Source organism: Rhea americana, unplaced genomic scaffold, assembly GCF_003343005.1.
Source record: "Rhea americana isolate MKP2758 unplaced genomic scaffold, rheAme1 scaffold_92, whole genome shotgun sequence".
Taxonomy (NCBI): Eukaryota; Metazoa; Chordata; class Aves; order Rheiformes; family Rheidae; genus Rhea; species Rhea americana.
This window is the reverse complement of record NW_028187111.1, coordinates 1,217,799-1,240,148: the sequence shown is the minus strand read 5'-3', so window position 1 is coordinate 1,240,148 and position 22,350 is coordinate 1,217,799. Positions and strand designations below refer to the sequence as shown.

At 48.2% G+C, this 22,350-nt stretch overlaps 2 protein-coding genes across 2 annotated transcripts in view; both read left to right on the top strand.

The window, feature by feature from the left end:
- NCAPD2 (non-SMC condensin I complex subunit D2) overlaps positions 1 to 11,020 on the top strand; it is a 23,903-nt gene extending 12,883 nt beyond the window's left edge. Inside the window, exons 19-31 of the mRNA XM_085324544.1 lie at positions 718 to 802; positions 901 to 1,062; positions 1,311 to 1,528; positions 2,743 to 2,854; positions 3,343 to 3,466; positions 3,649 to 3,804; positions 4,010 to 4,187; positions 4,822 to 4,916; positions 7,757 to 7,837; positions 9,802 to 9,988; positions 10,192 to 10,318; positions 10,450 to 10,623; positions 10,889 to 11,020. Coding sequence (XP_085180670.1) covers positions 718 to 802; positions 901 to 1,062; positions 1,311 to 1,528; positions 2,743 to 2,854; positions 3,343 to 3,466; positions 3,649 to 3,804; positions 4,010 to 4,187; positions 4,822 to 4,916; positions 7,757 to 7,837; positions 9,802 to 9,988; positions 10,192 to 10,318; positions 10,450 to 10,623; positions 10,889 to 10,971 — 1,782 coding nt within the window. The 3' untranslated portion in view covers positions 10,972 to 11,020. The remainder of the gene's footprint in view (positions 1 to 717; positions 803 to 900; positions 1,063 to 1,310; positions 1,529 to 2,742; positions 2,855 to 3,342; positions 3,467 to 3,648; positions 3,805 to 4,009; positions 4,188 to 4,821; positions 4,917 to 7,756; positions 7,838 to 9,801; positions 9,989 to 10,191; positions 10,319 to 10,449; positions 10,624 to 10,888) is intronic.
- A 5,799-nt stretch (positions 11,021 to 16,819) lies between these two features.
- Positions 16,820 to 18,869, top strand: LOC146584529 (C-type natriuretic peptide 2-like). Its single transcript, XM_085324592.1, has 2 exons — positions 16,820 to 16,918; positions 18,582 to 18,869. The coding sequence occupies exons 1-2, from the start codon at positions 16,820 to 16,822 to the stop codon at positions 18,852 to 18,854; spliced, it is 372 nt and encodes a 123-aa protein (XP_085180718.1). The 3' UTR covers positions 18,855 to 18,869.
- Positions 18,870 to 22,350: the final 3,481 nt, after the last annotated feature.

The following is a 22,350-nucleotide window of genomic DNA, read 5'->3' as shown; positions in this document are numbered from 1 at the left end:
AAAAAAAAAAAAAAAAAAAAAAGTCCAAAACTTCAGTAGGGAGTGTGGGATTGTAGTGAATTGAGACGTTTTGTCTTGAGCTCCTGAAAGCTGTTAATTCCTCAAGCAGTAGCTTGTTTCAGTCAAGTGTACCTTGATCAGGCTGCTACAGATGTGCTGCGATATCTCAGGCATTGTCATACTCAGCTTAGTAATTCTCTGGGTTTTCTTTTTCTCAACCTAAAACACAGTGGAAATGATACAGAGCATTTGTATCAGCCCAAATGTGAGGTGGTATTTTAAACAAGATCTTGTGGTTCTGGAGTAACCCTAGGCAAGGGCATCCTGTTGATTTACAGAAAACTTTGGATAACTCTGAAGATACTGTAAGGGTTTTCCTCTTTTCTTGGCCCTTGTGGAGAACAAGGGAACAAAATAACATACAATTCCAAAGGAGCCATTTTGATTTAAGGGAAAGTCATAGAACTGCTTGGGTTGGCTTGGGAACATTCTTTGGCCAAGCTTTAAATTTGCCTGATACTGCCACCATGTCCTGAAAAGTGACAATAATGTGCCTGCTGCATATTTTGTTGCTGGGCAGTACTGAATGTCTCTCCCATGAGCCTAACATGGTTTTGGTTAGCAGTGTGCATGTAAGAAGATTAAATTCTGGGGAAGGCAAGGGGGTGGGGAAGTGACTGTTGTGTGGCAAGGGTAACTCATCTCTTCTCTCTGCAGCCAGCACTGGGGAAGAGCAGTGCACCTTTTCGGCTGCCACAGACACACATGCTCTTTGGCAGCCTAAGTGAGGCTGTGAGTAAAGGTGAGCTCAAGTCAGCAGTAGGATTGGAGGTGGGGATGTGAGACAGACTATGGTGTTGCTTGTATGTGTGACACCTGGCTCCCTCTACCCCTCACTAGGCTTTTCCCAGCCAAATGGTCACTGGATTCCTTTCATGGAGACAGCAGTAACACTTATCTACCAGCTAGCAGAAGGACCAGAGGAGATTTGTGCTCACATCCTGCAGGCATGCAGTCACCAGGCTCTGGAGAAGCTGCAGGATACTGATGCGCAGAAAGCAGGTGAGGAAAAAGCTGCTGAAGTCTGTACCAATGGTTTCCTGTTCTGTGATCAAGTGGCCTGGAGTAATGGTGGGAGGGCACAGAGTTGAGGAGCTCATGAAGCTATTGGTGCAGGAGGATGAGAATGCAGCAAAAGGAAAGAGGTCTGTAGAGCATGGGGATGGGATGTAGGGTCAGTGAGGTTTGGTGGTAACTGATGGGGGAGGAATCTAGATCTACACTGAACTGTAGTACTTTTTCTCTGCCAGAGCCAGGGGCTTCTCCCAGCRGAGTCTCTGATAGTGCTAGCAGTCTCCCTACCTTCCTGCTGATGCACCTGGTGTCCCTTGTGGGGCAGGTGGCACTACAGCAGGTAGTGTATTTGGAAGTATCTGTGAGCACAGAGCTACGTAGACGTCGCATCCTCAGGGAGGAGCAGAAGGCCAAGCAGCATTCTGAAGGCAGCGCAAAGAAACGGAGACCTCGGGTGAGAACTGAGCTTTTTCTTCTGGGCAGTGCTTCTCAGGTCCCAACCACTCCCCAGCAAACTTCTGGGGAACAGAGTCCTGAAGATGTGTGAGATCTTGGGTAACACATGCTTTGTGTATAGAGCTGTACAGTAATACAGGATTGACAGGGAGCTGAGATCTTTTTGACTGACCCTGTTCAGTAAAACTGTCTGGCTGCCCTTGGGCTTTGAACAGAGAGAGGGCTGGGAATGAAATGTCRTGTCCTGGACAGGTTTATCTTCCTGCTCCCAGTAACCACGTTCTTTCTCCCCACTACCTCCTTCCTTAACATTGCAATCTTCTGTAATAGTTGCTAGTGATGAAAAACCTCTGTTTGTGCCCCAAGTTGTGCAGAAGGGCTTCTGGAACCTTGATCCATAGTGCTTGAGGGTTCTAACCTCTCTCAGACATAATRATGGAAGTAGCCTTTGTAACGAGATCTGCATAATAGAAAAACTCTGATTGTTTGGTTAGAGCTGCCTCAGGATGGTTTCCAGAGTGCATTGAGGCTTATAGAGAAAAGGAAAATATCTTGTATCCCTAGGTATCCAGTCTTTGTCAGATGCCTACACTACTCTGTCCAGAGACACTATGCTTTAATTCATCATTCATCTTGCTTATCAGTCACTATCATTTCTCATACTGGAGGAGATTACTAAGAGGCTTTTCCAGAAGCAGCAACTGGATGCAAATTTGGTCCWTTATGCAAAGACCTTGTTTCTTTACTTCCCTTGTGTTGTGGGTTTTGTTTGTTTTTCCTGCTACAAGGTTTACCATATTCTTGCTCACAAAATYAGCAGTTTGAAGGCTGCTTTAATCTTCTTGCTTCTAGGTTTTGCAAGTCCCTTGAGTTGTGTTGGACTTTGGCCCTGGTGGTAGATGTGTCTGATTCTGTCTCTGCTTAGTAGCTTCAGTAGCTTAGACTTCTTGTGTCCTGTGTCTGTGGCACATGGACTGGCAAATCCTGGATCACTCATCATAGCTTCATTTAAATCTGAGGGRAAAGTGGATTTTAAGACTCTCCATCAGCCTGTTTTTCCAGACTCTAGTCATGCTTCTGGTAATACACAAGCACCTCTCTCTTGAGAGAAGAATACACTATYWTTTGTTTGTTTGTTTATTTAAAAAAAGAAAAAGGAAAAAGAAGACAGGCAACATAACTCCCTCCTTCACAGTCTTCCTTTCTGCACAGAGCACAGGAAATGAGACCACTATGGAGGAGGAACTGGGCCTTGTGGGAGCCTCAGCTGATGATACTGAGGCTGAGCTCATCCGCAGCATTTGTGAGACCGAGCTTCTAGATGGTAAGTGTAGTTGCCAGTAAAGAACACTGCCTCTGCCTGCCGTATGTGAAAGAGCAGATATCACAGAATCACAGAATGGCTGAGGTTGGAAGGGACCTCTGGAGATCATCTAGTCCAACCCCCTGTGCAAGCAGGGTCACCTAGAGCATGTTAGACAGGATTGCATCCAGGGCAGGTTTTGAATCTCTCCAGAGAAGGAGACTCCACAACCTCTCTAGGCAACCTGTACCAGATGTAGTGGGTAACAGGTCCARAATAAGGAAGACAATTTCCTTCAGAAGGGAACTGTAGTTTTTCTTCAGTGTTAACTTTGGTGTAGGCTGTCCATTTTACTGTTCTGCCTCTGGAGAAGATTTTTTTTTCAATGGCAAAAGTAAGTTATCCAGTTTGTCTAGTCTCCAGGAGTTCTGGGATAGACAAAATAATTCTCCTTAAAAAGGGATGTCTGAACTATGCTCAGATCTGTTCTCTTCCTTCTCACTGTCTAGGCAAACACCTGTTCTCTGCTTTTGTTCCACTGGTGCTCAAGATCTGYAACAACCCCGGGCTCTACAGTGATCCAGCACTCTCAGCTGCTGCAGCCCTGACTCTTGGCAAAGTCTGCATGRTCAGGTAATGTCCAGCCATAATGGTATTTTCTTCTAGCTCTTCCTGGTAACTGAAGCACAAGCAAATGTTACAAATCCTTTGCTGTGGAGGGAATAAATAAAAAAGAGCACTCTTAGCTTTTGTTTCAATATAGCTTCTGAGAAAGGATTTTTGTATCTTCTCTTTTTTCCACCCTATCCCATCAGCTCTGAGTTTTGTGACTCCCATTTGCGCTTGCTGTTCACCATGATGGAGAAGTCCACTCTACCTGGTGTGAGATCCAACCTCATGATTGCAGCAGGAGATCTGGCCATCCGCTTCCCCAATCTGGTGGAACCTTGGACATCACATCTCTATGCCAGGTGATGCTGTGCTTGTTGCTGGGAGCAGTGGGTGAGGTGATGGATGGGTGACACTGGGCTTCTGGAAGGTCAGGGTGTTCCAGAAGCCCGAATTTGAAGATGTTAGAGCAGGGATACAATGAACCTGGGCTGTGGAGCAAGTTGTTGTGGGATATCAGTAGTTCAGGGATGCTCAGTTGCTGACTGTGGCAACTGTTTCCATCAGGTTGCGGGACCCCTGCCAAAATGTGAGGCAGACAGCTGGACTGGTGATGACTCACCTCATCCTCAAAGACATGGTAAAGGTGAAAGGGCAAGTGAGTGAAATGGCAGCTCTGCTCATAGATCCAGAGGAGGCAATCGTGGGACTGGCTCAGAACTTTTTCAGTGAACTCTCCAACAAGGCAAGTGGACATTTGAGGATCTTGATGAACAAGAGCAGAGAGGGATTGAGGGAGGCTGGTTGTTAGGAGTGCTGGGGAAGGTGTATCAGTGGCTGGAGCAGTCGTCTCTCTCCTCTGTATTGCGTAAATGGGGGCAAATAAAGGGAATCTTGCAAAACTAGTTTTGTTTTAACTCTGATGTTGCTGAAAGTGACCTCATCCATTCATATCAGAAGGCAGGCTCCAAATCTGCACTTCATCCCTTTGCTTTTGTGTCTGCATCTAGTTCAGGCTCTRGAACAGTTTTCTGCGCTTTACCTTTAGGCCTTACAGCTGCGTTCCCCAACTTAAGGGCTCAGATAATGTATTGTCTCTGAGAAGTTGCAAAGCTGCTCTTGGCTCTGTGACACAGAAACCTAAATCTGAGGCAGTTACAGTTCAAGCAGKCAAGAATAGTAGCAAATGTTACCACTTAGGAGCCTAGCAGCCTCAGATAGGTTTGGCTGGCTGTGTATGACTGGTTTCAAGAAGCTGATGATTTCAGTCAGTAGCTTTGGGGTGGGGAGAAGCAATTTTAGGCGGGCAGCTTCTCTGGCTTGGCTTGAGCCATCCTTCCTAATTCTGYATCTCATATGGAACCTTGTGTCCCTCACAGGGTAATGCCATCTATAACCTGCTTCCGGACATCATCAGTCGTCTCTCAGATCCTGACTGCGGTGTGGACGAGGAATCCTTCCGTACTATTATGAGGTATTTTAGGGGAAACCTGTTTTGTCYAGGACTCTGTTTATGCAAAGGGGATGCCAGATCAGGGGAACAGAAACTTCAGTGAYACATACAAAATGCTTTTCCGTTGTTCTCCTTGATCTTTTTCACAGTCTGCACCTAAAATGGGAGTCATGTCAAGGTGGATCATTTCTGAAGTCACGTAGTTGAGGGTGAGGAGAGACTCCACAAAGAGATTTTTCTATTGACTCTTTCGAAAGGATTTTCYTTCTAGAAAAAGGAAAATCCTGTTGGTTTTGATGTGTGAAAGAGATGTGCAACATATGGAGAATACAACAGTCTTTAAAGACCTCTGCCCTCTTTGTCATTTTGATGACCTATCAAATTTTTGTAGCAATATTAAAAAGCTGTAGTTGAGGTAATAGATTTTGGGTTTTTTTAAAGCTTTGCTCTATATTGTAGAGACCTATTACAATATGCAGTCTCAGGGCATCTGCTGCTTATAGGCAGTACAAAGAGTGCTTACTGAGGTCTCAATTTTTCTTAAGACTTAACCTAGCTTATACAGAACCTCTTCAGTGGGTGAATTACAGACATTCTCCACTCATTTCTGATTCTTAGCCACGTGGGTTTTTTTTTTTCCCAGAGTTGTCTGAATCCCTGTGGATTGCAGAGGGAAGYGCTGGTAAAATACAAACATTTGTGTTGCTGCAGAGTACAGTAAAACCTCCAGCGATTTTCTGTTTTCCATCCATGAGACTCCAGTGCATTTAGGAAGAGAGATGGAATTTTGGAAAGGCAGGAATTGCAGGGCACTCAGAARGTCTATTAGTGAGAAATTAGTGAAATTGAGACTGAAAATAATTTATGGCTGCAAGAGTGTACGAATGTTTTGCTTCAGCCTTCAGTAAGGAGCATAATGTGAAATAGCAAGGTAAGCAATGTATGGCTACTGATAGTACATATATAAGGGGGAGTCAGTATCTGAAGTAGAAGCAAATCTTCACAGTCAAACATTGTGAAGAAGATGTAAATGAAAAGAATAAGGATACACAGCTGTATGTTTTTAATAATCTCAAACTGGAGGTATTACCACAGACATCACCACAAAGAATAATAAATGTTACATTACATTGAAAGAGGAATCGATGTGGTCAAGGCAGCTATAGACTGACTTAACTGATCTCCAGCAACATACAGGGAGAGAACTTRGAGGTACATGGCAAATAAGAGAAAAGGCAATATTACCTTAAAGAAGGCAGGTATCAAATTAGTCTGAAGCTAATGAATTTTACAGAATTGTGTGGTAGACCTGATCATCYGTTAGCACACCAAGTCATACACTTTAGACAGGACAGTAGGGCATAATAGTTGAAACGGAACTATTTCTCCATATAGCATGATACGAAATGGTTGTAGCATGGAAAGGATAGSGTTTAACTTACAAACTGTGGTGGACAAAAGCACAGGCTAGGGAGGAAGTAGTGGCTTATGCTCCAGGGATACTTACTAGACTGGAGAATAAGGAGGCATTAAAAAAGAGAGGGGTAGTGAAAACTGTTGATGGACAAAATGCTGGGGAGCATCATTGTTAAAGGGAAGAACTAACTCATGGAGAATGTGAGGGTAACAGTGATAAACTGAAATGAAAACTGGCAGAAAAAGTAAAAGAATGGGTATTTAGAAATTATTGTTCAAACCATGTTATAAAGTTACAGCTAAAAAGTTTAGCTGAAAAGCTGAGATGCATTCCACTTTTTACAGCCAACGGTGTACTTCAAGTTTATGTATAGGAAAGTGTTGGTAGTACTGGTGAGACCTTGTCTGGAGCTCTTTCACGGTTCTGGTCACTTAGATTCAAGAAAGATTAATTTAAGCAGGAGCAAGTGCAGAGGAAGGTTTTTGAGGATAGGGTTTCATTACCAAAAAAAGTAAAGAAGCTTAGTGTGGTACTTGTAAATGGAACAAACGAAGACCAAGTGAGGATGTATGTAAAGCAGTTATATCCAGAGCACTGGCAATTTGACTGAGCTTAAGCTAACAGAAATGTTGGTGTAAGAAAAAGGGGAGGCCAGGTGCCTGTTTAACACAGAGGAATTATCCAACGATTTTTATGAGGATGATATGCAAAATACAGAAAACTTAACTCTGAAGTCCATACATTKATATATATAATTTTTTTTTCCCTCCCTCAAGAAGCTGAGAGAAGTCTGGAATCTGGTTAGCTTTTAAGTTCTGTTAGGCTTTGTTCCCACTTCAGTGTAAAAAGTTCATCATTTCATTGATCCAAATTACAGCAATGGGACCCCAGCACAATATTAATATTAAAAAGGAACACTTTTGAGGAAAGAAAAATACTACATGGTCTGCTTCTCTGGCATGCCAGCCTGTCAGCACAGCTGTGAGGCAAGGAGATTGTCTGGAGGTGTTTTGTTTCCGTAAAAACTGGAAGGAGCTGATAGGAAGTAGACACTGCAGCTTTCTCTGTCCCTCCTGCCTTGCACCTCGTGCAGACATTGGTACTTCTCTCTGCTTGCAAGGTATTTTGATTTAGCTGGATCTTTTAGCTACATTCCTAGCAGATGTTGCTGGCTGCTCTTAGGCAAATATGCATTTTAATTATATGTTATGCCATAGTGGCTGTCCCCTAGTAGGGACTGTGATTGCTATTTGAAATAGGTGTATGCTTACAGCTTCTCCTGAACTAAGTCTGAGGCTTGCAGAGCTCTCTGTATACCTCATATTTGGAGGACCACCCATCAGATCACTGGGTAGGATAGCTGCAAACATCCCATGGTATAGGCAGAAATGGAGTTTCCTCTCTGGGCTCTCATGATTGATTTTATTTATGTATTTATTTTCAGGCATTTGTTCTCATATATCACAAAAGACAAGCAGACAGAGAGCTTGGTAGAGAAACTTTGTCAGCGATTCCGGACTTCCAGGTGAGTTTTGATTCTAATTTTGTTGACAGATAAATCAGTCTGTTGCTCAAGAATTGTTAGAATAAACCTACTTCTACTCAGTGGTGATGACCAGACTCCTATCATATTTCTGACGTGGTAAGAAGGCGAAAGTTGAAATATTTTTTGATTAGTTCCTTTTTTTTTTTTCCTTCTTATCTTCCTCCTAAAAATGCTTGAATAAGTATGTATAACTTGTTAAGGCTTCTGCTTGTGTTACACTGATTGGCCCTTTACCCTCCCCACCTTTCTTTGGGGAGAGCTTTTGTTAAAATTAGCTGTGTTACTGTTATGCAAGGAGACAGACCGACTCCAGTGTTTTGGTCCTTTCCATAGGCCATTCCCTTGCATCTTAGCTAAGAAATGAATGTGTTCAGTTGAGGAGCTGGGGTTTCCCCAGCCCAGAGGTCCTATGCGACATGTTCTCTACCACCTAGGTAAAAGGCCAGTCCCTGTTCTGTGCATGGGCTGCTCAGAAGTAGCTCTGTACTTGGGACTCCATCTCCTTATTTGAGGGCCTGTGCCATAAGACACTTACACCTGTGCCCTATCTGCAAGATGTGCTTGCCTTGCTTATGGTGCTTGTGGATGTATTGTACCGGACCCATCCCTGGCTCTGAGACATCATTTTGCTTCCTGAGTTTCTATTGTTGTTACAGCTGGGAGAGCAGGGGAAAATGAACTTCACTGATGCAGAAATATACTTTTTTTAGAAGRAAGATAATAGACATTTATCTGCCTCTGCCATGTATTTTCACTATCTTCATTTTACCTTCTACTGTGTTYGGTACACTCTGCCTTCCTCCATTCCTGTGGTTTTTCCTTCTCCATTGTTGTGACTTTGCCCTTGAGGTTTAAGCTGTGTCTGCTTATCTTGGCCATTTGTACACAGTAGCTGGGTATGTGACCTGCTCAGTTACCTCAGGGAGTTGTATATTCCCCAGAAATGTAATATTTGGATTTTTTTTTTCTGAGCTGGAATGGAGAGTGGCACCTCTCTCCAAAACTGCCTCTGGGGAACACTGAGCTCTTTAGACTTCATTTGTAAAGAACCATCTGAGTGTAAGCCATGCCTCAGCTTTGTTAACGTGTCCTAATAGTTCTGTACCACAAAGATCATCAGTTTAACATACAGAGGTAATGCTGGAGCAAGACTCTCATTCCAGGCTACAACAAGAGATCTTACAGAAAAAAATTTTGCAGCCTTTCCCTTTGACATTTGTGGAATTCCAGACATAGCTACATGCCAAATATCAAGTGTGGAAGCAAGGCCTTGGTGCTGCAGCTTTGTTCTCCATCCATCTGATTTTGGACAGTGCATTCTGAAAGAGTGTATGTGAGACAGACTTCTGGCCCTCTGCTTTGTACATCTTAATAAGAGGGGCTTTGGCCTAGCTTTTCTTCTCATTCTGTCACAGCAAGCTATATTAAATGGGTTAGTTCAGATTTTTTTCCTTTTTAATAGCAACTTTCACTGAAATCTGAAACTAGTCTTCACTTTGATAGAGCATTCTGTTAATTTCTCACTTTGTGTCTTAATGAAAATGGCCTACTTTTTGCCTCTTACTGGCCAGGAGAGAGGCTCTCTTCAGGAAGACCTCTCACTTGGCTGGTTATATTTACCCTCTTAGCTAACAGTAACTTGTGACACTTTTTAAATGAGTGACTGTGTTCTTGAATGGTGCAGTGAATGTTTTTTTCTGACAAAAYAACTAGGCACAACTAAATCACTGTATTTGATGGAATACAATGTCCCTTGTTAAGTGGGTGATATGGAATGGCACTCAGAACTGCAGCATGTGGGGCTAAAGCGTTTCCTGCAGTGCTTTTCCCCTGCTGAACATGAGATTTACTTGCTTACAGGCAAGCTCAGTTATTATTCTAAGTATGATGTGCTCATCTTTATGTACCTTCACATATGATCCAAGGCGTTCTGTCTTTCTCAGAACTGAGCGTCAATATCGGGATCTGTCTCACTGTCTTACTCTGCTTCCCCTCACGGAACGGGGCCTTCACAAGCTGCAAGACAATTTTGACTGCTTTGCAGACAAGCTCCAAGACCCAGCTGTCTACAGTTGTTTCCAAGCTGTGCTACTTCGATTCCGCAGAGCAGCCAGCAAAACTGAGTCCAAGGTAAGGATGGGGGAAAGTGTCCAAGCCAGGACAGCACAATTGCTTTTACACCCAAGGATTAGAAAAACTTGCAATTTTCCATAATAAGTATGGCTGTTCCTAACCCCCCAACAAAGTATCAGAAATGCTGATGGTTGTGTTATGGATGTAATATCTTCCTCCCAACCCCCTTTTTCTTTGCCACTGTCTTACACGTCCATCAGGCTCTGGCTGAAGAGTTGGAGCAGAAGCTGCAAGCTTGCAATAGCCGAGGACTGGAATCAGCAGAGACATGCCAGGAAGGCRATGAAACTCTACTGCCAGAGCCAGCCAAGCGGAGACCAGTGGAAGGTATGTTCCTTTTGCAGGACCGCAGTCTTCCTTCCAATCCTGCAGTACAGTAGAGACAGGTAGGGCCTTTTCCTCACCCTTACAGACAAAACAGCTGCTGCCTTTACTTCTTTTTTTTTTTTTCTTGGCAGGCTCACACCGCCAGCCTCTGAGCACAGCCAACAGTAATGTGGGTGAACCTTTTGTCACACCTCCACCTCGGGCACTCCGAAACCATAAGAACCATAAGTGTACCCAAAAGCGCCGTCCACCCAAAAAACCTATTATCACCTTCTCCAGTGATGAGGAGAACAGTTCTGAGGATGGTAAGACATTATACATGTGCTTGAAAGATTAAACTGGGGAGAGGGAAAGGAAGACTGATCTTGGCCCCTTAAGGATTTCCATAGGCTGAGAGCTGCAGTGTAATGCACATCCTCAGTTGCTTGCTGCATGCTCTCCTATGCACAGATGATCATTGGGAGTGGGCAGAGGGCACTCAGGACTTTAGATCACTGTCTGGGCTACCAGCAAATTCCTCTGTTCGAGGTAGTCAAGTGCTGRTTATTGACACATGTTTTACTCTCTTAGAATTCCCAGCAGAATTAACAGAAGAAGAAACCCCCACAAARACAACTCCCATCACCAGATCTTCAGCCCGCCGGGTGTGCTGAGGGAACCATCTGCCGCTGTCTTTAAAAATAAAACTGGTTTTATGAAGCAGTCTTCTCTCAACTGCCTTATAATCTTGCAGCACTTTAAATTAGGACAAAATGGAAGTTCTACACCAGGCTAAAAGTATTGCAAAGCTGTCTTTTGATATCTTTTCAAAGAAAGGCAGTAATTGATGTGGCTGCCACTTTCACGGCTTTGCAGGTGCATGAAAATGCTCTGATACAAAGGTTTCCTTAGGGGAGAGTTGTTGGGGATATTTTATTTATTTATTTATTTATTTATTTAAGAACAGCCAAACTAAACTGAGTACAAAATGCTCACTTAATGCAACTACTTCCAATTTTGTTCACAGGTGTAAGCACACCGTTCTGCTTCTGTAACACAGGACAAATACAAAAATGTATTTGATCCTTGCTGAGGCTCTTGCACTGCAGGGCTTTGAGGGAAAATTACCTGGATCTTTTTCTTTGAGATCTCTACAAGAAGACTGAGGGATGCAAAAATAAAGACTGACCTAGACTATAACTAGAGTACTTCATTAGAGAACAAAGTAAATGGAAGAAACGATACAAATTAGGAAGGGCTTCAGAATTATCTGACTTGTTCAATCAAAGTTACTAAGTATACTCATACCATTGGTTGTTGCACTACACTGCTGTGAATCCACTTATGTTTCAAATAAGACCAGCACTTCAGCTGTTTCCTTYCAGGAATACTGCACCAGTGCTCAAGCCCCTGCTGCCACGAAGAGCCCTAGATCTGACTGAAGCACCTCTTGGCCATACCTTGTTTGTGCTTTTACCTTCCTTCTCACAAGTACGGTAGCATTTGTGCCAGGCCTATTAGTACAGAATTATCTCCTCTTACATGTCAGTGTCCCAAAAAGCAGACACCTCAGACAATGCAGTCATTTCCCTTTGTAGCCAGTGACCAGTTGGGCAAGAATCAGAAACATCCTCTTCTTTCAGCAGGTTCCTGCAGATCTTCCCCATTCTCTGTCTCTGAGGTTCTGCCCAGTTCCTGCAATCATTGTGGTCATTCTTGGTTCAGCAGCAAGGGGAATCTGCTGCTCAGCCCCTCTCTGGCTCCACTGCAAAACCAGTGACAAACTTGCATCTCTATTGCTTATTTTGAGTCCTACATGAAAGGAGAGTCAAAAATTGCATTGAGCTGGGGATATAGTTTTTATGTCAATATGTGAAKGGACATAAACATGTTAGCAGCTTGTAGAAACAGGACCATTAAAGCCACCCTCTTACCCCTCAGTCAAGCCTGTGCTTGCTTGTTACAACCTAAAGATTAGCACTGGCCTTGCCTGCTAGCTAGAGAACCAATAAACTTCTGGGTCTCTTGTAACTACTGCAGCACTGGTAATCTTGGAACAGCCATTCACCAGGTGGCTCAGTCTTCAATGGCAAAAGCTGCAGAGCTACAATCCCCTCCTCTGCCCTTGCAAACTCCCCTTACACTTGAGAAACTACAGACATCCTGGGCCCAGTAGAAGAAAATCCCTGTCTCAGAATGAACATGAAAAAAAGAAAAAAAATACAAGGAAGACGGATTTGGACAGTTACAGCAAGGACTGCTGCTTTTAAGGACAAAAAGAGTAAGAAAAGCAAGGCACTGAAAACAGAATGTATGGCCAGGAGTGGATGACAGTTTAGCTTTCCTGTGTGCCACCTGAAGGCAGCTACTTTCTGGGCAGCAACAGAGGCAAACATTTAATGTGTTACATGAAGTGCAAGAACAGAACAGAAGGAAGCAGCAGCTGAAATTTTGCAATGATTTCTCCAATTCCACGTTCCCACAGCATGAGTCTGGAACAATGTTTAGGCAGGCATTTAATACTCAGACTGGAGGGGCAGAGGTGGGCAAAAGTGGCTCTCCAAACCACATGACAGAACCATGAGGAGACAGAGATCTGGGAGGGGACATGTGAACCAAGAATTCTCCCCCAACCCTGTGACTCACTGGCAAGATTCACCTCCCCTTGCAGCTTCTACTGTGTAAATCAGCCAGATTACAGTAAATTCCCCCACAAATGCAAGGCAATTGCATGAAATACAAGGATCAAAAAGCTACAGCGCTGATGTCCCCCTTCCCATCCTTCCTGGTAAAGATTCAGTGAAGACTACAAGAGACAGAGGCAGCAGCTATTGCATTAATAAGCAATACAATACTGAAGTCACACATACTGTACATGATTTCCCCCCACCCTTCCAGCTGGGATATGTCACTCACAATTGGGAATGAAAGAAAAAAAGGACAGTATATACGGATTTATACCCAGGCTCAAGGCATTACAAGCCTGTGAATTAAATCTTTCATATATATAAGAGATAACACAATGACAATACCATGGTGAAGGGACTATGAACGGTGTGGGACATAGCAAGATGGCTATAAAACTGTCTAAGCACTGACCTACCTTCAAGCCATGCTTTATGCTTTTCTACAACAGTGGCTAGACATCCGTTCGGAGAGCCACACACCTGTTCCCTCCCAGTATGGGGTGAGGGTTTGGCAGTTAGTGATTGGACTGAAATGCTGGCTCGCTCAGTGCCTTGCAATCTGGCCTTTGCAATTTGTCAGGAACAACAGTTGCCTGGTCAAGTGCAAGCACTAGTTCAGCAAGGAGGAGCTCCTGTTGATCCTCTTCTGCAGGCTGTTCGGGTGGAGTATCCTTCACCTCACTGAAATCCCCTGGCACTGAAGGAATAAGGGACCTTCTGTATCATGAACAAAGGAAGTCCTGAAGAAAATGGGAAAAAATAAGATGTGTTGGAACAGTTAAACAGAGACTGCTGCCTTGAGCAGCTGGTTGCTGCCCCTTGGTCCCCTGCAAACCTCTTTCTATGGTGACCATGAGTTGCACCAGGACAACTGAAGGGACCAGCCTGCACTGTCAATGGTCTCTCTTCTGAGGGAGTGACATTACTAAGGGCCAAGATCAGTGCAGTCCACCATTCTCTAGAAGACTCCAAGCCTCCAAGTCTCAACTACTAACCATGGTACCAGGGGAATGACAGGAATATCATCCTTACTCCTGARGCCTGCAGCAACCATCAGCATTGCCATGGACCTCAGGGTGTTCCCAGGGTACTTCACCTAGTTTGCAGTCCTCCTACTGTCTAGTTGCCCTGCTCCTGTCCTTTTAAGCAACTCTGCTTATAAAAGACTGACTCAGCAGGAGACCACTTTTCTGTTGGTCTTTCAAGCTATAGAAYCAGTGCCCCACCATCAGAGGGGGGAGGGTTTAAAAGGGAAACTTGCTAGCACCAGAGCGGAAAGACAGACAATAACCCATTTGAGACTGAGAAAACTGGGGCAATCATGGACTGCATGTCTGCCAAAGCCYTTTTACTTCACAGGCACTGCCAGGACATGACAAAGCAACTATTCAGTTGTACTGCAGTCCCAGCAAGGTCCTACCTCATCACGCTGAGATACAGACCAGCTGCAACTTTGTGACACCTGAGTCAAGGGTATACCTGCAGTTCATTGGGCTTTGCTGCAAATTTTCTGCAGTCCTTAAATGTTCTTGATATAGCAACTCCTTCACTGGTTACAGGCCCAGATTTTGCTGGATCCAAGGAGAGGATCCTTCCCTTGAGAGCTCAAAGCCTATCCATCCCTGCAATTCAGTTTGCATGAAAGTGCACTGGAATTCAGAGCAACTGCAAACACATTTCTGTCATTCTTCCTGCAGTATTGGGAGCTACCACATTCAAGGGGTGCCAGACCAAACCACCATCACATTTGGTATCAAAAACAAAGTGTCACGTTTTTACTACCTTTTGCTCAGGACAGAGATGACTCCTGGAAATAGTGAATTCAACGTGAAATTCATCTGCCTGCAGCTGACTTGTCAGGAGCAGGAACACTGCAGCAAACTGAGTTGCTTCAGGATCGTAAAATGTGAATAGGGAGTACAGAACAAAATCCTCAGAGATATCTTTCATGTGGGATAAACACATGCCCACATCCCGTCCTCCTTCTTCTCTTCCCTACCCCTCTGAAACTTTTGCACCTTCTCCCAGCCCAGGGAGGGGCTGGTTGTGTGTGTACATCATACACCAGTCACTTAGATTAAAGTGTTTCCAACCTCAAGTGCTAGCAGGTCGCACATACTCTCCATGTGCGTGCCCATGCGGACAGCACATCCTGTGGCTATCCAGCAGTCACCTTCCCTCTATGGTTTTCAAGAGCTGGCACCAGAGTCATCTTGTCCCTGTGAAATGCCTTAGTGGTACCCATCAGTGAGGTGCCTAGGTAGCCTCTCCATTTGCTGGCATGCACTGGATAGCTGCTCCACCTGAGGGGGCATACAGGACTGCTAGACAGGATCACCAGAGCATTGCTTTGGAACTAGCACCTGCTAGAGGTCACAGGAATCAGGCAGAAACAGCACGCTTGGAGTGCTCCCGCCACTACCCTACCYGTGCAAAATCTCTCTTGCCTGCACTCCAGCTTCAGTGCTCCAGCCGGCAGCCCTGCACTCGCTTTTCAGGGAGAAGAAAGGATGCATAATGGTGCATGAAACTGTCTGGCTCTTTGGTCAGAGAAGGACCCACAAGCTTGCATCTACAAGCGGAGAATACTTGGAAGGAAGGGAGAGGGGAGGGAGGGATGAAAAGCAAGACAGGGCAAATAGCTGAGCTGTGACTATTTGTTATCTCTGCAAAAGACTTACTTTTTAATTTTCTTCTTAACAAAATAAGCAAAAAGCAGACAGCAGACTATTTCCTGTCAACTTTTGCCCAAATTACATTCTGTGATGCAAAGGAAGTTTAAAGTATTAAAATCACCCAGCACACCCATTACTGTTCTTGTACTGGGGCACGGTCCCCTCTTTCTCTCCCCTGATAAACTTTCYTGATTAGTTTCTGCCTTCCCGCCCAGGCTGACTTCTGCATTCTGGTCTCCAAACAGTGACCTCATTGCCTTGTTCAACTGGTGAGAAACTACTGTAAAATGGGAGAGGCAAACAAACGGAGAGAGCTAATCGCCAGAAGATTTAGGAGGTAGGAATCTGCTCCTTGCTGTCCTACTTCCATTGTGTGCCTGCGCTTGAGAAAATGTAAGTTCAGCCTTGATGAGCTTTATTCTGTGCTGGTTCCTCTGGAAACTCAACTCAGGCCCTCCAGACGGTTTATGTTGAGTAATGACTCAGGATAACCATGGTGCAAATTATCTGCACACTAGCACTAGACCCACTACCACAAACTCCACACAGTTAGTGCTGGAAGTCACACTCATTGCAGCAAGAGCTTTTCATTCCCAGGCCAACTCGCTCACCAACATATAAATGTTAAAAAGTAGAACAAGAACCTGTATTGCCGCATAGCTGAATTTGTGACAGCTTTGTGCAGTCAGTGGGGTGACTATCGCTAGGTGAGCTGTAGTCCATGCTTACATTGATTAGAGAAATAATGTTAACGGCAGTCTGCCCAAGAGGGGATGTTTAATATCACCTATATACCGCAGCCTTAAATATCTCTCTTCAGGATGTGTCTCAGGGTCTCACCCTGTTCCTGACCCTGCCAGACACCTCCAGATTCTGGCCAGCAGCAGCTCAACTCACATTTGTCTTCCCAGACACTCAGTAAATACCTTTGTGTCCTTTCTCTTTAGAGGAAGGGGTTTTGCTGAGCTCACCCTGAAATATATCACCATGGACAAAAGGGCTGAAAGGTTAAGGAGCTCCAGGGGGTAGTTCAATAGGAGCTGGGGGCCAGGCGCCTGCCAGAACTCCAGCTATAAAGGCACAGAGAAGATAGCAACTGCATCTGACACAGATGTGGTAGATCCTGCCTCACCTCCCACAAGGCCTGGGACAAGGAGAAGATGCTGGGGCTCCAGTCGTGGCCTTGCTCGCTTTTCCTCCTCCCAGTTCTGCTCTCTGCAAGCGTTCAATCTGTGTCATTACCAGGACAGAGGCTACAGGTAGGAGGGACTGGGACAGAGCTGAGGGAGGTTTCAGGAGTGTCAGGAGCAATTTGGGGAGGTCGTGTTTGAACCTGGAATGAGTGGTGATCCCAAATTCCAGCAGCCAGAGGCTGTTGTCTGTTGTTGCTGCTCCCTTCCCTTCAGCCCATCAGCTTCAGCTCTAGGGTGACTGTATCTTTCTGACTCAGCCCCTGGAGGAGCATGAGCATTTCAAGGTAAGGAGACAGATAAAAGCTTTTCAGCACTCTTTGGTATGGCTGACTGTGGGGCTCCTCATGTTGCCTTTAGAGGCTTTTAATCATAAAGAGATTGGTGCTAACTCAGCCCTATGTCAGCAGTGATCAGAAGTGACAATCACGTCCCTTGCATTAAATGACAAGCAGGTATGTGGAGAGATTTCAGTATAAATGCAATCAGCTGCAACAAGTATTGTAACTGGTGGCTATCCACCATGTTCAGTGACCTAGTTCTGACACATTTCAGAGGGAAGGTGCACCCTATTACTTTGGGATATTCTCTCCTAAGCTTGGTACTGCTCCACTGCTGCCCCTCTTTAAAGCCCAAGAGGCCCCCAGCATATGTATGTATCAGGACACCAGCTAAGGGCTTCTTCAATTTAGCAAATCTTTTACCATCACCCATTACAGAAACACTGCTTATGGTTTTCAAGTCTCCCCAGCTCCCTTTTACCCAAATCTACCCAGAACCCTAACACCTTGCACTAACATCGCCATTACCATGTGGTCCAAGAAGAAAAGCTACAGTAAATTAGTTAGGATGTGAACTAAAAAAAGAACAAGACTGATTCTGTTCTGACTCACCGTGCAAAGGCTTTTATTCCTTGCTGAAAATGCCTTCGTCTGCTTAAGTCAACTTGCTACTGAAAAGGATGGAGCTGAACCGCACAAAGGCTCTTCAGCCTTAAGTCAGTAACCATGAGGGGGAACTGTAGTTACTGCGGGCTGCTTCCCTGGGCAGTAATGCCAGACGCTGGGTCATTGATTCCCCTGGGCCCAGTGCATCTCCTGACCCTTGCTTCCCGGCAGCCAGAGCACTGCAAGGACTTAGAGATATAATCAGCACATCCCCACCTGCCCAGATAGGCTACACTCTCCCCAGCAGGTGAAGAGCCTCCTTMTTCACACCCACTCCTGTGACACTGCCATTCCTGCCCCTCTTTAGTACCAGGTATTTCAAGTAGATCTGTTCTGCCCTGCCCCTAGCCCTCTGGGGGGGGAAAAAAAGTGATAGAAAACAGTCCGAGCACATGGAAGAATAAACAGCTGCTCAACATCAAGAAGAAGACCAAGGACTGAAGACTCAAATTACTTTTGAAGTACAGGAGGACCTGTTCGACAACAGCAGGACAAGCAACACACACACGCAGACCTACAGCGACTTCCTGCACTGGACAGAGAAATTGTTGCAGACTGTAGGAGCAGCTGGTCTAGCCCTTCCCTTGGTGATTCCCATGTCCAAATACACCACCTTGTGTACAGACCCCATTTAAGTCCTGCCTGCATCCTAGGGAAGATTTTGGGCAGCGGGACAGCAGGTTTTGGGTACACTAGGTTATCATTAGGATAAAGAAATGAGACCCAGAAGCACAGGCAATACCATTCTCACCCTTGTCTCCTCTCTGTTTATCCCACCTTCCCAGATGCTCCTTTCCCAGTTGCTGCCCCTGGACACTGAATCCATGCTAGCTGAAGAGGACATGAAGGAAGGCTCTAGCTTTGGACCTCCATTGCTCTCCTCCAGCCTCCCTTTCCTCCCACCTGGGACCAGAACCTCCTGGCTCTCACTCTGGCGCAAGACTCTGGCCAATCGCAAGTGGGCGCTGGCTGGAGATTGGGCCTGGAAGGCCATGCCCAAGGGCTGCTTTGGACTGAAAATGGACCGAATTGGGACCTTCAGTGGTTTGGGGTGCTAACCTTGGAGAAACTCTGAGGTGAGAGAGACAGCAGTGCAGGCAGCAGAGAAGGGGGACTCCAGAGCACAAACCAGGGGAGAACCAGGAGCTGGGGGACCTGGGCAACAGAGGAGCAAGCTGAACTCAGGGGCTGATAGGGCACAGCGTGATACCAGCTGACTTGCTGGTGGGCGAAAGTCAGAGAGCTAGGCTGCTCTTTCCATGGGACACAGGAGTAGTGACCTCTGTGCTACCAGCCCTCAGAGTCTGGGTGGCACATGAGGAGCAGGTGGGCTGCACACCGCTGCCAGGCTCACAGGCACTGCTTCTTCACAGGCGCAGGAGACTGAGGCATCTGGAGAACCTACCGGGGACAAAATCAGAGTGAGCATGGCATACCTGCCGCTGAAGCCCGAAAACCTCTGCCCTAGGCTGCCAGCTGAAGGACCACTGTGGCAGAGAAGTTATGAAGTGGTGCAAAGCAGGTTGAGCTCAAGGGCTGCCCTGCAGCCCCAGGACCCCTCTCAGGCGTGCACCGCCCCCCTCCCCGCTCGGCCAGCAGGTCCTGCTGCCCAGCTGGCAGGGGCACGCAGGCCTTGCCTGTTCTCTCTCCTACCATTTGTGCTTAAGAACTGACGTGCTAACCAAAAAGAGCTGTATCGTTCGTTTGTCTCAGCCAGGCTCGGCAGCGTTTGCCCAAATCCGGCGGCGGCAGCAACACCACCTCCGCACGCCCCATCAGCTGTTGTCAGGCCTGGCGAGCAGCTTGGCAAGGCCCGTGCCGTCCCCCCCTCCCCGCCCGCTGCCCCGGCACCCACCGGCAGGCAGCCGCCGGGAGGTGGCGGCAGAGCCCGAGGCCTGGTGCGTCCTGTCCCCCCTCCACCCCGGGGCGGTGGCGCTGGCGCTGGCGCTGGGGGGGCGGCCTTCACACGCCCCGGGGCCATTTTGGGTGCGCGCTGCCCTTCCCTGGGGGCTGGCTAACCACAGGCCTAGGGAGGCATTTTGTAGCCCTGCGCCTCCGGAGGAGCTGCCTGTGTCACTCCGGCGGCCTGGCGCTGTTGGGCGGCCGCCTGCCAGCGCTGTGAGTGACCCCATGGCCGTCCCTGCAGGGCCTAGCAGTTATGTAACGGCCAAGTGGCTCCCATCACCCTGGCTAACCTTGAGGGAGCCCTGAGCCAGAGACACTTCTTCTGTCTTTCCTCCCCCCCAAAGGGCTGCAAAGACACAGCCAAGAGCCTTACCGAAATCCTGCAGTTATGACCAGGCCCTTTTGCGCCCCTTGCCAAGCCCACGTGCACAGATTCCACCTAATTCAGAAATTAAGAGATGGCTGGAAATGCTGCCACCTCCTTTCCCAAGCCAGTCTACCCACACCACATCCACCCTCTCCCACTGGCTGGAGCTGAGTTCAGCTCCTAGCTGCTGCCGCAAGCACCGTGGCCAGGGCCCCCTGGCATCCTCCCTTCCAGCGCAGGTCTCCAGTAGCTGAGAGGGAGCCCCAAAATCCTGGTTGTGGGCCAGGCTCAGGGGCATAAGGGTTGGGAGCTGCCGTGTTGGCTCATCCCACCTGCACTCTGTCCCCCTGCACAGAGTACTCAGCAACATCTCTGTTTGCTGAGCAAACACTGGGCCTCCTATTTGTGCAAAAGTTTAAGGCACCCCACAAAAGCTCCCCTGACCCCTCTTCTGGCCCCTCCCAGGTTACATTCGGGATGCTTTGAATGAGGCACAGGATCCCTCAGTCTCCCTGCAACTTCTAGCTTCATTGCTGTAGCACATAAGCCATGCCCCGTGGCCTTTAAGAAAAGGTTGTAACCTCGGCTGGGGCTAAACTTAGCTGCCTGCTCCCTGGCAGCACCGGGAATAGCAGCAGGATAAGGAGCGTTGAATTACGTCTAAGCTGGGTGACCCGTCTCCAGACCCCCTCTGGTATCTGCTTTTCTCCCCCAGCCCACTGCGTCCTTCCCATCCCTGGGGATCCCGCTCTGCAGACCCTAAATCCCTGCCCAGCTGAGCTGCAAGGGGGGAAGGCTTCAGCCTTCCTCATTGCACCATCCGGGCCCAGCTCCACATCTCCCGTATTTCCACACGCTCCTTTCCCTGGATGCCTAAGCTGGGCGCATGCTCTCTGTGCTCGGAGCTCCCTCTCCAGGGAACAGCCGCTCTCAGACATGCTCTAGGTCTCAGTGCAGAGCCGGCAGGATTTTGGCTTTGCCTGGGAGCAGCCGGCGTGGAGGAGCTGGCCGGCATGCAGGGCAATGACGGCCATCACGCGAGGAGCACTCGCTCCTCGCCCGGCCAGGCCCTGGCCTGTCCCCAGCCAATGAGCGCGCCCTGGCAGCGCGGATGCGAGCAGGCAGCACCGGGGTAGTAGGCAGGATTTCCGCAGTCACGTCCCGCGGGTAGCAGCCTCCCCGGTTCCTTATTAGCGCGGTGCTCATGCTGCTGCGGCGCAGCCTATCGGGGCCTTGCCCGGCGGCTGCAGGGAGGCTGGGTGGGCCGGCAGCCTCAGAGCGCGCCTCGCTAGCGTGCTTGGGGGCAGCTCGGGGCCAGGCAAGGCCGGGGACGGTGCAGGTGCAAAACGGCACCCCCTCCCCAAGAACAGGCCAAGGGCAGCAGGCACCGCAGCGAGGCGGAGGGAGAGGGGGCTGGGCTGGGCTGGGGCAGAATCTGCTGCGCCCTCGGCATGGCCCCGGCAACAGCGCGGCCCTTCCCATCCCCTCCCCGCCGGCTCTGGGGGCAGGGGGGCTCGAGGCGGGCACAGGGAGYGCTGCAGGCTGCAGCCACCCCCCTTGTTGCCGAGCTGCCAGGGAAAGCAGCGGGCGCCATTTCCCTCTGTGGCTGGGCAAGGCCTGGGCGTGCACAGCCACGTGCCTGGGGGGGAAGCAGCCCCTCGCTAGCAAGAGGCCAACCCCACGCCAGGCTCCTTTCTAGCCTCCCCAAACAGAGGGGCTGCTGTGGTCACGTAGCCTCCCTTCGTCCCCAGGGAGGGCCAGCTCGCTACCATGCACAGGCAAGGAGCTGCATGCGCCCTCCCAGGAGGATGCCGGGGGGCCTCGAGCATGGGTGCGCATGCCGGGTGCACCCACGCACCCCTGCAGCCCCACTTTSCTCTAGGGCCAAGCATCCCCTGGCCTCCTCTTCCTCATGCTGCACAGCAGCAGTGCACCAAGGGCTGGAGCACGGCGGGACCGGGCACTCTCCCCACACAGCCTCCTCCCCACGTCCCCCCTCCATCCCCGCGGAGCTCTGCACCCCCGACCGCAGCTGAGCCCCACTGCAGCCCCAAGGGGGGGCGGCAACCGTGGGGACCTTTGCTCGCTGCAGTGGACCGGGGAAGGAGGGGGGGCGCCGCTCCGCAGCCCCCGAGCGCACGTAGCCCGGCCCGGCCCCCGCGCTCCCATTCGGCGCCGGCCCGACGGGGCGGGACCCGCCAGTTCCCCCCCGCGCCGCTATAAAGGGCGGCGGCGCAGCGCGGCGCCACCTTCTCACTGCGCACCAGGGGCAGCTCGTAGGC

What these genes read in the sequence shown, in the direction of transcription:
- LOC146584529 (XM_085324592.1), top strand. Translation starts at nt 16,820, where the DNA reads ATGCTGGGGCTCCAGTCGTGGCCTTGCTCGCTTTTCCTCCTCCCAGTT. An exon ending in TACCAGGACAGAGGCTACAG is followed by an intron (nt 16,919 to 18,581) that starts GTAGGAGGGACT and finishes CCACCTTCCCAG; the next exon opens with ATGCTCCTTTCCCAGTTGCT.